The sequence below is a fragment of the Microplitis demolitor genome, chromosome 2, assembly GCF_026212275.2.
Source record: "Microplitis demolitor isolate Queensland-Clemson2020A chromosome 2, iyMicDemo2.1a, whole genome shotgun sequence".
NCBI classification, from domain to species: Eukaryota; Metazoa; Arthropoda; class Insecta; order Hymenoptera; family Braconidae; genus Microplitis; species Microplitis demolitor.
Window position 1 is genome coordinate 21740461 of NC_068546.1, and position 13226 is coordinate 21753686.

Consider the following 13226-nt stretch of genomic DNA (forward strand, 5'->3'; position numbering starts at 1 on the left):
AGACAACACAATTTTTGAATTTTTTTTCAACAACTAATTTAAAAAAAAAAAAAAATTTTTTAAATGCACATGTAGAAAATTTAAAAAACTACAAGTGCAATTTTTCAAAATATTTTTTTTAATTCGTTTTAAAAAAAATCCAAAAATCATTAGACCTCGGTTAATTTTGATACCATAAATTTTTAATGTCACCAAAAACTTTACATAAAATTAAATATAAATAACTTTAATGTAAACTTGAAGGCTATTGATCTCCTTGTATTCTTAACGCGTTTCGTTCAGGCTTTTATTCGAATCACATGTTTCATGTGTAATTGTAGTACGTAGTACGATATATGTAATGTAAGTACTTGAAAAGTTACGCTGATAGTAATGAAGATAGAAAGAGACTTCTAAGAAAGGTACGTGTTCCGTGAACATTATACGATTCATCACCAGTTCACATGTTACTCCATTCTATATATATATTTTTTGTATGTATAAGTTTGTAGTTTACGTTAGAAACATTGTATTGACGTGTAGCATTCTGTAATTACCCGGTGAATCCGGTATCGTGGTGACATTCCATTCTTCATTGAGTTTATTTTAAGCCTAATGTAATAATGGAGAATCACCAAAGATATATAGACTCAAGTGACGTCATCGGATAAAATTGTGTACATACGAGGCTTGGAATTCGAATCACGTGCATATGCATCTTTAATATGGACCTGCCGGCTTTTGATGGCGCCAACAAACCGTCTACTTTTTTACAAACTATACATTAATATACAGGGCAGAACAACTTTACCAAAGCGGTACAGTAGTAAGTCCGCTTCCATATACATATAAATGCCTGCAAATTATTATCTTTCAAAGACGACTAATTATTTTCACCGTGACAAGGCTGTTTTCAAACGATTCTACGACAGACTGGCGACGAGTTATATCTTGTATCACACATATGTACATAAATTGATCGTTTGTTTTTATATATATATATATTTTTTTCTTGGTAGAAATACAGATGGTCAGAAAATCCTTGAATAAGAGCATATTAAATAAAAAAAATCTAGAAAACGGTTGACCCTGTGGACTAGTCCTAAAACTTCCCGCTCAAAAGCTCGAAAATACTATTGTTAATACATTTTTGAACTTTTCAAACTCAAAAATAGTGATGTCATATCTTGTATTGCGATAATTCAAGTAATAAATGATAACAAAAAAAAGTAATGAAGTCTTGTCGTTTTTTTTTTCTTAATCACTAGTATTTTTGAATTAATGAACAGACTTTGACGTTCAAGGTGACATTTGACGCAGTTTTTTAATTACCGATGTTAAAAAAAATTGTCATCAATTAGTTCAGCTATTTGGATTTTATTAGAAAAAAAACTCTTTTTCAAAATTCTTCCGACGATTTTTTTTTGAATAAATGAACCGAATTTGACGGTTGAGGTGGTATTCAACTTATAAAATTTTAGAGCTCAATAACTTTTGGAATCAATTCATTGAGTAGATTACAAGTTATCCGTAAAAAACATTTTTGAAAAAATTTATTTTTGGAATATTTTGAAATATACTGTACCAATTAGTCTCCATGTCTTACAAATTGTTGGAATTAATGAGCCGCTTCAAACGCCACCTCGAAAAACCACATTGATTCATTCGTTTAAAAGTTACAATATTCACATACGTACGTATGTACACTCGGACACCATCTTGAAAATACTCAGAATATTTTCTTAAGACTTCAAAACGTAAAGATTTGTTTAAAACTCAATTTTCGAAAATCGGACCAAAATGAATAACTTCCGTTTTTTTGAAAACTTTCAATTTTCTTAGCGGGAAGTTTAAAAAAGTAGAGTACAAAATTTCTATTTTCAGTTAAATGAACGATGAAATAAATTATAATAGATATTTATTAAAATATTAAATTCACCAACTACTAGTTTGAATACTCAGATAAAAATTTATTTTTAAAAATCATGAGAAAAAAAATAATTTTAATTATTATATATAGGTAGTCTCTTTTTGGACAATCGCAGACTACGGATGGGATAAACCCGTCGTGCCGAACTCTATTCAATGAAATTACACATAATAAATTACGAAATATTTTTTCTCAGATAGTGTAAAAAAACAAATAACAAATAACGTGACTCAATGAAAAATCAATACTATTAAGTTAATGCCGTACGCTTTAATAAATATACAAACGTCCATAATTTGTCACCTGAGCAGCGTTTAAGTATTAAGAAGATAAATTTCTTCTCGTGAACAATAGTTATAATAGTTTAAATACATTGATATGAAGCCGTTAGTTATTAACTACTAGAGCAGAGTCACTCTTGACAATAAATAAAAGTCGTCTATGAGCCAGTTTTTATTGTTTATTAATTGGCCTTGAGTCGATTGCGGTTGATAATGTATGTTGGTACATCAGTTGAAAAATCTTAAGGTATTTAAATGGCAATTGATTGAACATGTTTTTTTGAATTCATTTGTTCATTACGTCCTTCTGGTGGCTTGGAATGATTAATACTTGATCCTATTACTCAAAAGGCAGTTGTTATTATCATCTTTTTTCATTCATATTCATATCCATCGATTCTGTTTTATTTTATATAAATAATAAAATAAAAATAAACGCCGCTCATCGCGTACTGCGTCTTGCTACTGTTCTCAGGTTTTTTTCGATCTCAAATTGACGGATATCCGCACGCTGAAGGAAATCTTGACGTTCTAAGTATCCGTCTTTGCCACGATTGTGAGTAGTGATTTCTTCATCAAGATTTTCCTGTTTTTTGAAATTATCCCAGTCGAGTTTTGATTTCTCTAGAGTACTAATTTTGGCCTTTCTGCCAATTTGACCAAGAACTGAAGATATACCACCGAGACTTCCGCCGCGACCTCTTCTCACTGTTTTTCTTGAATCATTTTTTAACTCTGATTGATTCAATGATTTTTCTGTTGAAGACAATATCAGTCGGGCTTCAGCAGAATTGGCAGCTACTTGCTTCTCAACTTTGACTTCTTCTCCAGCGAATTCAAAAATTTTTGTTATTTTCACTTTCTCTTCAACTTTAGGCCTCACAATTTGACTGTTTTCCTGTGAACTGTTCGATGATTTTTGTGGCTTTGGCTTCGATACTGTTCCTAAATTGTGAGAAAGTCATCTACTTTAATAAAATTAATACATATTTATTATATATTTTATATGACAATAATAATAAACTTCATATGATACTAAAGTTAGCCGACGTCTAATAATTCTTGGATTTTTTTAAAAATGATAAAGTATAAAAAAAAAAATTCTTCTATACTTTTTTTAATTTTCTACATGTGCGGGGTGGCCAGAATGAAATAATTAAAAAATTCCCTCATATTTCCCAGTTTTCTAGTCAAATTTTTAAGTGATTTTCGACAGCTAGTAACTCAAAGGAAAATAATCGTACAACAAAAACAGATATTCCCGTTTTGTGACCACCTTGAATGTGCATATATTTTTTTTCTTCTAATCGATTCGTTAAAAAAAAAAAAATCCAAAAATTGTCTGTCAACTTCAGTATAATAATTTTACCTGTATCTTTCATAAAATCTGCCCAGAGTGAATCTGCACGTAATTTTTCTTCTTCTTCGCTCACTATTTTTTTCTCACTTTTGTCTTCTTCATCTTCATCATCAACATCCTTGGATTCAATCTTTTTCCGTTTACTACCTTTACTTTTATTTCCTTTTCTGCCTCTTTTCTTTTGTTTCTTAGAAACCTGTTCATTCTCATCATTTTCATCCTCTGCTCCGCTGTCTTCTTCAATCTCTCCTTCAGATTCAGCCTCAGATCCCGCCTGTTCCGCTCCATCAGGAACATAATCTTCATCATCTTCATCAGAATCCGATGGTAATTGATGCTCTTCAGACATATTAACTTCTAAAAAAAAAAAAAACAAACAAACAAATATATAATAATAAATTCCAGGATATGACTTGCAAAAACATAATTAACTTTTTAAAATAACAAACAAAAAAAAAAATAAAAAAAATTACCTTATAAAATACTAGTATTAGCAAAATTTAATATTACCGGAAGTGAAGTAATTGATTCTTTTTAACAGCAGTAGTAACTACACTGACTAATATATCGTATAGTTATTCCAAAAATAAACCTCAATAATTACAAATCAATTGAATTACTTAATAAAAAATAGTAATTAAATAATTTATGATAGTTAACAATACAACTGATTAATTTGGTAATTATTTTTCGTAAAAATTATTTTGTACACTATTTTGCTGATGCACCATCAACATCCGTAACCCGTAAACCTTTTTCTCAACCTTACGCATGTCTATATAGAATTATTTCGCACTTATTACTGAGGACTTTCACCAGTAGCTCCAGCTTACGACATTTTTTGTAATTATTCATTAGAACTTGACTTTAGAAACTGAACCTTGCTGGTAATGTCATGTACATATATCTAGTATTCCAGTTGTATGACCAGTTGGTACAGGAAGTAATGTACCAGCATATTTGAATCACGACAGTACTGCAGTTAATTAGCGGAATTACCCATAAAATTAATTGCTCATAGTAATTGTTTAATTAATTAATTAAAATGCGGTGTTTGTAAAATTTAAATTGTGCAAAGTGTCTGTAGTAATGAGTTGAGTGTTCAGTGCTAGTGTTAAGTGTTTCTGATGACTGATGCGGACAATTAGTTTCTGAGCAAACTCATCGTGCATCGTCTGGTTAATTTAAATCTCCAAGTGTATTAAGACACTTGCATATTATTTCTTCAACGAGGTTTGTTCAAACACTTGTGCTTTTTTTTTTTTAATTTTTTAAATTCTCTATCGTATTCTGCCGCCATTTTATTTTGACTTACGATTTTTAATTTTTCTCCACTTTCTAATAATTTATTTTTCAAATATTTAAATTTGCCGCGCAAGTGACCAGTAAATTAAAAATTTATAGTATACTTTTTAGTTTAATTAATATAATTATTGACAGAAATAGTTTTTAAATAAAATTATTAAATTTCAATTTTGAAATTTCGCGCCGTTGGCGCTACTGCGCAGCGCTGTAGTCGACGTTGTTTGCTAAAGTGGGGGTAGTCGATTAATCGCAAAATCGATTGCTTGGTATCAACTGACGGTTCGATAGCGGCAGTCAGTATGATCGAGAACGGCAGTTGTAGTCCAGATCCTTCTCTACATTTGAATTAAAACACAGTATTGCAGTGGCGTCGTGTAATTATCCATGAAATTTTTTGCTCATAGTTATTGTTTAATTAAATTGTGGTGTTTATAAAATTTAAATTGTGTAGTGTCTGTGGTATAAGTGTTGAGTGTTGTGCTAGTGTAAAGTGGTGCTGATGGCTGATGCTGATGACTTCCAAGTTGCTGAGCCCAATCATCTGGCATCGTCTGGTGGGAAATAGCAGTTAAGTGACGTTTGTTAGCTGCAATATACTTGGAGCAATTTAAATCAAATCTCCAAGTGTATTAGGACACCCTTCTGCATATTATTTCCCCACCAAGGTTTGTTCAAACACTCAAGTGTTTTTTTTTTAATTTTTAAATATTTTTCTATCATATTTTGCCGCCATTTTGTTTTTACCGATTTTTAATTTTTCTCCCATTTCTAATAAATTATTTTTCAAACGTTTAAATTTGCCGCGCAAATATTAAGAAATTATCTGTGACTGATCATAGGAGTATTACACGAGTGTGAATGTAGCAGACATCAGACAAATTTGAAATTATAAATAGAGTAAATAATTCAAAAAATAATATTTTAAAAAATGCGCTTATTAATTTTAAAATTTTTTAAATTTAATTTCATTAATTATTTATCCGATTTATTAATAATTTGAAATTAGTCTGATGTCTGCTACTTCACACTCAGAAGTATTACATATATGAATATATATCATCAGCCGTTTATATCAATACTTTAATTAACAACAATCGTCAAAGTAAAAATTCCAGCGATATGTAAAAAAAAAAAAAAAAAAAAAAAAAAAAATTTAAATGTCAGTAAAACAGTAATTTTAATTTAATAGTATTGTAATACAAACATGTGGTGTTACACATAAATAATAACATATAATTTAATAATAAAATTACTAATTACTGACCAATTAATAAAAACTCAAATAATTTAATGACAAATTATTTTTGATAAAAAAAGTATCGAGTAATAGGACGGTCAGTTCTTGTTGGTCTTAAGGTTATGTTTTGATTGTTGAGTAGAGAAATAAAATTTATAGTGTTAAATATAAATATTTATATATTTATTGTATTTATAAATATATTAATAAGTGTAACTATGGAAGATCAAGCGTGTCCACGTTGTAAAACAACAAAATACCGAAATCCATCACTTAAATTGATGGTAAATGTTTGCGGACATACATTATGTGAAAGTTGCGTTGATTTGTTATTTTTGAAAGGTATAATTTTAATTAATTTTATAATTATATTTATTGCATCTAAAGTTAGCAGGCAATTAAAAATTTTTGAATTTTTTTTTTTCAACTTCAATTAAAAATAACAAAAAAAAAAAAAATATGCACATGTAGAAAATTAAAAAAGCTAAAAGTGCAATTTTTTTCAACATTTTTTTTAATAATTTATCGTTTTGAAAAAAAAAATCCAAAAATTATTAGACATCGGCTAATTTCAGTATCTTTCATTTAAATATTTAAAAAAATTTAAATTAATGCATACATTTTTTTAGGCTCTGGATCCTGCCCAGAATGTGATACGCCTTTAAGAAGAGTGAACTTCCGGGTTCAAATGTTTGAAGACTCGATGGTCGAAAAAGAAGTGGACATAAGAAAACGTATTTTACGCGATTACAATAAAAAGGAAGAAGATTTCGCTACCCTCAGAGAGTACAACGACTACCTCGAAGAAATAGAAACAATAGTCTACAATTTGTCTAACAACATCGACGTGCTGGAGACGAACAAAAAAATCGAGCAGTACAAGAGAGAAAATAAGGAGCAGATAAATAAAAACAGAATGAAAATCGGCAGAACTGAAAGTGAGTTACAGGATTTACTGATGATGGAAAAGCAGCGCGAAGAAGAGCGTAAGCTACAGCTCGCTCGAGAAGAAATCGAAGTTAAGAAGCGTAAAATACGCGACAAAGAAGCGCTCATTGACGAGCTGATGTTTTCTGAAGGCAATGCTAAAAATATCGTCGAGACTTTCGCTACTTCAATGCAGTCAAGTATAGAAAAGTCAAACAAAATAGCGCCGACACCTAAAGTGACACAGTTTAGTACGGGGATCCAATTCGGTAAACAAGGAAGTCAAGGATTCTTACCGATTCCGAAAGTGGACGACGGTCCGCTTTTCTCATATGTTCCGATCGAGCAGAAAACAGAAGGACCTCCAGCGCCATCCTGGCAGCAAGTTTTTTCCCATGGGTATATAAATCATGTAAGAAGTGAGACAAAAGTCGAACAGGCTGGAGGATTCAAAGCAACAATTGCGTGTCTAAGAGCATTGCAAGAAGCCATGGCTGGACTATACCACAATCCGTCTCAGCGATCGAATTAACAAGTCGATTTATTTATTTATTTTATTCTTTTATCTCAAGGTATTTTTTTTTTATCAATTATAATTTTTTTTTCTACTAATTGATGTTAATTTATAATGTACTCTTGTATTTAATTATTTGAGTTTAAATTTTGAAGTCTCAAGTAAATCTAAGTCTTATGCTAACGATATATAGAATAAAATATTTTTTTTATTTGAAATAATCGTGATAATTTATTGGTATCGACAGATTCAAAGCCTATCTCATTGATCAATTATTAAAATATTACGATACAGTTCAAATATTTTAGTCGGTGGATTAAAGTATAAATAAGTAATAAATATAAAAGTAAGGGCTAAATCAATACAAGGCACAAATATCTATAGCTTTTTTTTTTTTTAATTTTTAAATGTATATATATTTTTTTTCGGAGTATAGATAAAATTAGATAGCTCTTAAAATATTGCCTTGCTCATACGTATATATTTGTACGACAAACAGAGCTGAGTCCCTTAACTTTCGACAAGTTTGACAGGGCCCTCAACCTTTTTACTCTCCCGGAAACAGATATCAATGAGAGGAGTTAAATACAAAATACGTCGTTAAATAAAATAAAACGTCGGCCGACAAAAACGTGTATACATACAAATATCCATATTTAAGTTTTTAAAGTACGAGAAATTTAAAAAAGTCGTAAAATTTTAAATTATTCGACAGGAAAAAAAAAAAGAGAGAAAGAAAGAAAGAATTATGTATGATAATAAAATAGTTTTTGAATATTTTTGGACGACTTACTAGATACGTAAACTTAAAATATGGATGTTTTTTTTTACGGTGATGTTCTGGTTTTTTATGAATTTTCTATGGATTTTCTTAGACGGTGACAAGCTCCAGTTTTCTATCAATTTTTTTAAATGCTGACAAGTTCTGAGGTTCTGTAGATTTTTGTTAGACGATGACAATTTCTGGTTTTCTATGAGTTTTCTATAAATTTTCTTAAACGGTGACAAGTTCCAGTTTTCTATGAATTTTCTTAGAAGATGACAAGTTCCGGTTTTCTATGAATTTTCTTAGACGGTGACAAGTTCCGGTTTTCTATGAATTTTCTTAGACTGTGACAAGTTCTGAGGTTCTATAGATTTTTTTTTAAACGATGACAAGTTCTGGTTTTCTATGAATTTTCTATAAATTTTCTTAGATGATGACAAGTTCCGGTTTTCTATGAATTTTCCATAAATTTTCTTAGATGATGACAAATTCCGGTTTTCTATGAATTTTCTTAGACTGGTGACAAGTTCTGAGGTTCTATAGATTTTTTTTACGGTGACAAGTTTTAGTTTTCTATAAAATTTCCATGGATTTTCTTAAAAGGTGACAATTTCCTGTTTTCTATAAATTTGTACCTAGAGATCGAAACGTTTTTCGCGCAACAAACAAAATTCATGCAACCTGACTTTAAAGATGACAGAGGTAGTTAAGGGTGGCCTGCAATTTTCGTCTGACGACCGAAACACTCAAGAAATTGAGATTCAAAAGATATTTTATTTTTCATTTCAGTTTTTTTTATTTTCATTCGGCAAAAAAAAGGTTCCGGTTTTCAGGTACATAATTTTCTATGGATTTTCTTAGACGATGACAAATCCCGATTTTCAATGGATTTTCTGAGACGGTGAATAATTTATAAATACAAAATATCTCGTTAAATAAAATAAAACGTCGATCCAAAAAATTGTATATACATATAATGTATATCCAAGTTATAAAAGTAAGAGAAATTTAAAAAAGTCGTAAAATTTTAAATTATTATATTCGGAAAAAAAGAAGAAAGAAAGAAAAATGTTCAATAATAAAATAGTTTTAAAATATTTTTGAACGATTTACAAGATAGGTAAACTTGAAATACGGATATTAGTGTGGTCTTTTAGTGTATAGTCGTAATATTAGCCGTTGACGAGAGCTGGCATGCCTGATTAGCTACGGACAATGAAGCAAACACAGCGCGAGCATAGGGCATGTAACAATACCAATGTACCAAGCAATACTCCCCTCGTATATATACCGCTATTTGTTAAGACCACCAGGTTCATTCCTCTTCAGTATTTTCTTCTTTCTCATTCTCCTTCGTACAAGTCGTAGAACTTATGCATACTTCAATGGGATGATGGGTTTCTGAATGTACCTACAACTACGTACACTAAAACTTATTCTCAAGCGACTCTACACTACACTAGCTCTTCTGGAAAAGCTCTACTCGATTGAGTTACCCCTCACAGTAAAGATAAATAATAATTTATATATACGACCCGAGAGTCCTTCTATGAAAAAAAGGGTTTCTTGACGCTAAAAATTTTACCCGCCCCTAGAAAATTTTCATTTACCCTAAGAAATTTTTTCCATCGTCACTTGAGTCAAGAAAACTGATACTGGAGTTAGCCAAGGTCTGATAATTTTTTTATTTTTTTAAAAATGATAAATTATAAAAAAAAAAATATTCAAAAAAATTGCACTTATAGTTTTTTAAATTTTCTACATGTGCATTTTTTCATTTTTTTTTTTTTTATTTAAATTAAATTACTAAAAAAAAAATTCAAAAATTTCTAATTGTCTGCTAACTTCATAATTTTTTTTTGCCAAGAAATTCATTTTTTCATAATACTGAAATAAATTTTTTAAAAAATATTTTGAAAAATTGCACTTATAGTTTATTAAATTTTCTACATGTGCATTTTTTTATTTATTTTTTTTTTTTAAATTAAATTACTAAAAAAAAAAATCAAAAATTTATAATTGTCTGCTACCTGCAGAATTTTTTTTTTCAGTATAAAAAAAAAGAAAGGGTGATTTAAGTTAAGTTTTCTAAATCTGATGATGACAATGAGGGTTCTTTAGAAGCAGGTGGATGACGTGGTCTCATTTGTTTCTTGTTGAAGTTAATCACCCTCTGGAACACGAACGTCAATTGCTCATTCATATATACATCCATCTGTACATATCACATGAAACATATAGACACAAATTCAACAAAAGTATAACGCGAGAGATCTGCTCAAGCGGGTAAGCACCATCACCGTTCCTCGTTACACGACGACGAGGATGTTAATGATGATGAGGAAACTTAAATCTCAAGAAGAAGAATATGAAAAATCTAAATACACGCATGTGCGGAATGTCTATGCAACACATCCATTTGTGCTAAGAGACCGTCGAGTTTAAGAGATCGGTGAGCAAGAGCGTGTACACGATAGCGCAAAGAAATGAAAATACATACATGTATAGTTAGACCAACCTCCCTCGTTTAGCCAATCGCAGTACGACCATCAGCGGACAGGCTCCGCCTGTTGACGAGAAGAGAGGCCTCGTTGCCCTTTTCCTCGTGTTAACCAGCCACAGCGAGCCACAGTACGAATAAGATCGTCCACCGGATGATATCTCGCGTGTTCTAAATGTCTTCTACTTACTCATTTATTACAACAATCAGTTTCCCGTAAATTCTGCTGATACTTTTTTTAAAAATCCCGCTGATTTTTAAATTTTTAAATTGACAGCTTTTTGCTCCAAGCTGTCATTTTTAAATCATTGTAATAATTTACTATCTGTTAGATTACATGTTGTAACTGGTTTTATATAAATATATATATATATATATACATATATTTATGTTAATGTTTGTCATTAGAAAATAATGATACTCCAAAGATGTAAAACTCGAGTGAATTGAATTTAAAATAAAAAAGTGTTTGCTATTTCGAAGTAACATTTAATTATAAAAGTGATTCGATATAAAATGAAAAGTTTAAATCCAGTGAGTAATTAATTAACTGACGGGTGAAATTTAATAAGCTGTGATCGTACACACAATTGAGGAATTTTCAAGTGATCATTTTTTATATATAATAAATATAAAAGAAATGCCTCGAAAAGCTGGTAATAATTTTTTCATCATTTTGCTGATATTAGCACGATACCAGTGCGCCGAAGCTAATTGGTGGTAAGTTTAAATGTTGTATGTGTAATTTATATGTAATTATAAAAGATAAAAAGAAGTTGATGATTAAAATGAGAAAAAGGAATAAAAAGTTGCAAGACACTTAGGAGCATAAAACACTAGTAAAGATTAAGACTAGATGTGCGAATAAAAGGAGATGAGCGCGTTGATGCAACGCAAAACGGTCAAACGATCGTTTGAGAAGATTTTATTTCTGACAAACTGGTTCTCTGGCCGATTAATCGTCTCTACTACAGTTACACATTACACATACTTAGGACACGGACACACAGATACAGAGTCACGCACTATGCAAGTAAAAGGCAGTAGGAGGGAATGGGAGTTGAATTCTATCTCTTAACTCCCGTCACTTTGTCTATATATACATACAACATATACTTTATTTTATTCTCATTCACCTTGTACTTTTATTTTTGTACATTATAATACCATCAGTGTAATGCAAGTGCCCACATATAAATTAACTGCTAATTAATGCACCGGCCAATTCATTGTTCAAATTTACATTTATCGCTTAATCACTCGTTACATCTCTTGTTGTTTATTATTTTTATTATTGCATAAAAAAAATTATTTCTTGGTACAAGAAAAATTTTCCATTCAAAGTGAAAACAGAAATTTTTTTATGAATTGAAAAATTATCAGCATAAGAAAATTTTATTTGCCTCAAGAATTTTTTTTCTTGGGTCAAGAAAATCTTTTATCAACTCAGGAAAATTTTCGTTGTCAATTTCTAATGGAAAAATTTCTGAGGTCAAGTTAAAATTTTCTTGAGGCGAGTAAACATTTTCTGCACTAAGAAATTCTTTTTCTCTGTATTTTATTATTATTATTAATCTTATTATTGCATAGAAAAAAAGGATTTTCTTGGTGCAAGAAAAATTTTACATTATAAAGTGAAAACAGAAATTTTTTTAGGACTAGAAAAAATATCTTAACACAAGAAATGTTTACTTGTCTCAAGAATTGTTTTTCTAAGCTCAAGAAAATTTTTTCTCAACTCAAGAAAATTTTCGTTTTCAATTTATAATAAAAAAAATTTATTGTGTCAAGAAATTCCTTTTTTCTGTGTTTTCAGACAACACTATAAAAACTTTGGAGTAAATTTGAAGTAATAACGAATTTTATTTGAATTTAAATTTACTCTGTCACTTGGAGTTTTGAATTTTTAAAAAAAAATCACTCAGTCTACAGAATAAATGTAAAGTTTATTTTTTCACACACGAGATTTTATTTAAATTTGCATTCGATTAAGAGTTTTAATATAAAAATAAACTCTCCGTAGTAAATTTCACTCCGAGAAATTAAATAAATAGTCATTTGAATTGAACCCGCTAATTTTTTACCGCGCATCAACGATGTACCTTAATTTATATGAAGCTGTAACTAACAAAATAAATTTTAAATTATTGGCGGCAAAATTAAAAAAATTAGTAATTACATTTACGGAACAAAGAATAAGTGATGAAGTATAATAAAATATAAGAAAGCCTTATATACTATTAAAAGCTAAAATCGTTAGACTTAAATGTGAAGGAATATAAGTTGAATCTCATGAGCGCGTATATATCAAATAATAAGTATTGTATATAAAGTCAGATGCGTTTTATTTTTATTATCCGAGTTTATGACGGCAATTAAAAGTAGTATTAACGCCATTACTAGTCGTAATACCTATGATGCTGTTAT

At 29.9% G+C, this 13226-nt stretch overlaps 3 protein-coding genes across 4 annotated transcripts in view; 2 read left to right on the forward strand and 1 right to left on the reverse strand.

Moving 5' to 3' along the window:
* Positions 1–160: 160 nt before the first annotated feature.
* The window catches only part of LOC103579666 (protein Wnt-1), a 52364-nt gene continuing 39298 nt past the window's right edge, over positions 161–13226 (forward strand). The window contains exons 1-2 of the mRNA XM_008561131.2: positions 161–401; positions 10336–11519. Coding sequence (XP_008559353.1) covers positions 11440–11519 — 80 coding nt within the window. The 5' untranslated portion in view covers positions 161–401; positions 10336–11439. The remainder of the gene's footprint in view (positions 402–10335; positions 11520–13226) is intronic.
* Positions 1881–4332, reverse strand: LOC103579665 (craniofacial development protein 1). 2 transcript variants are annotated; one of them, XM_008561130.2, is made up of 3 exons: positions 4061–4332; positions 3560–3907; positions 1881–3135 (listed from the first exon to the last, which is right to left on the reverse strand). In XM_008561130.2, the coding sequence occupies exons 2-3, from the start codon at positions 3897–3899 to the stop codon at positions 2633–2635; spliced, it is 843 nt and encodes a 280-aa protein (XP_008559352.1). In that variant the 5' UTR covers positions 3900–3907; positions 4061–4332; the 3' UTR covers positions 1881–2632. The 2 variants fall into 2 exon arrangements, with proteins under 2 accessions (XP_008559352.1, XP_008559350.1); XM_008561128.2 differs by having other exon boundaries at positions 4024–4332.
* On the forward strand, positions 6027–7762 carry LOC103579664 (CDK-activating kinase assembly factor MAT1). Its single transcript, XM_008561127.3, has 2 exons — positions 6027–6434; positions 6722–7762. The coding sequence occupies exons 1-2, from the start codon at positions 6311–6313 to the stop codon at positions 7549–7551; spliced, it is 954 nt and encodes a 317-aa protein (XP_008559349.1). The 5' UTR covers positions 6027–6310; the 3' UTR covers positions 7552–7762.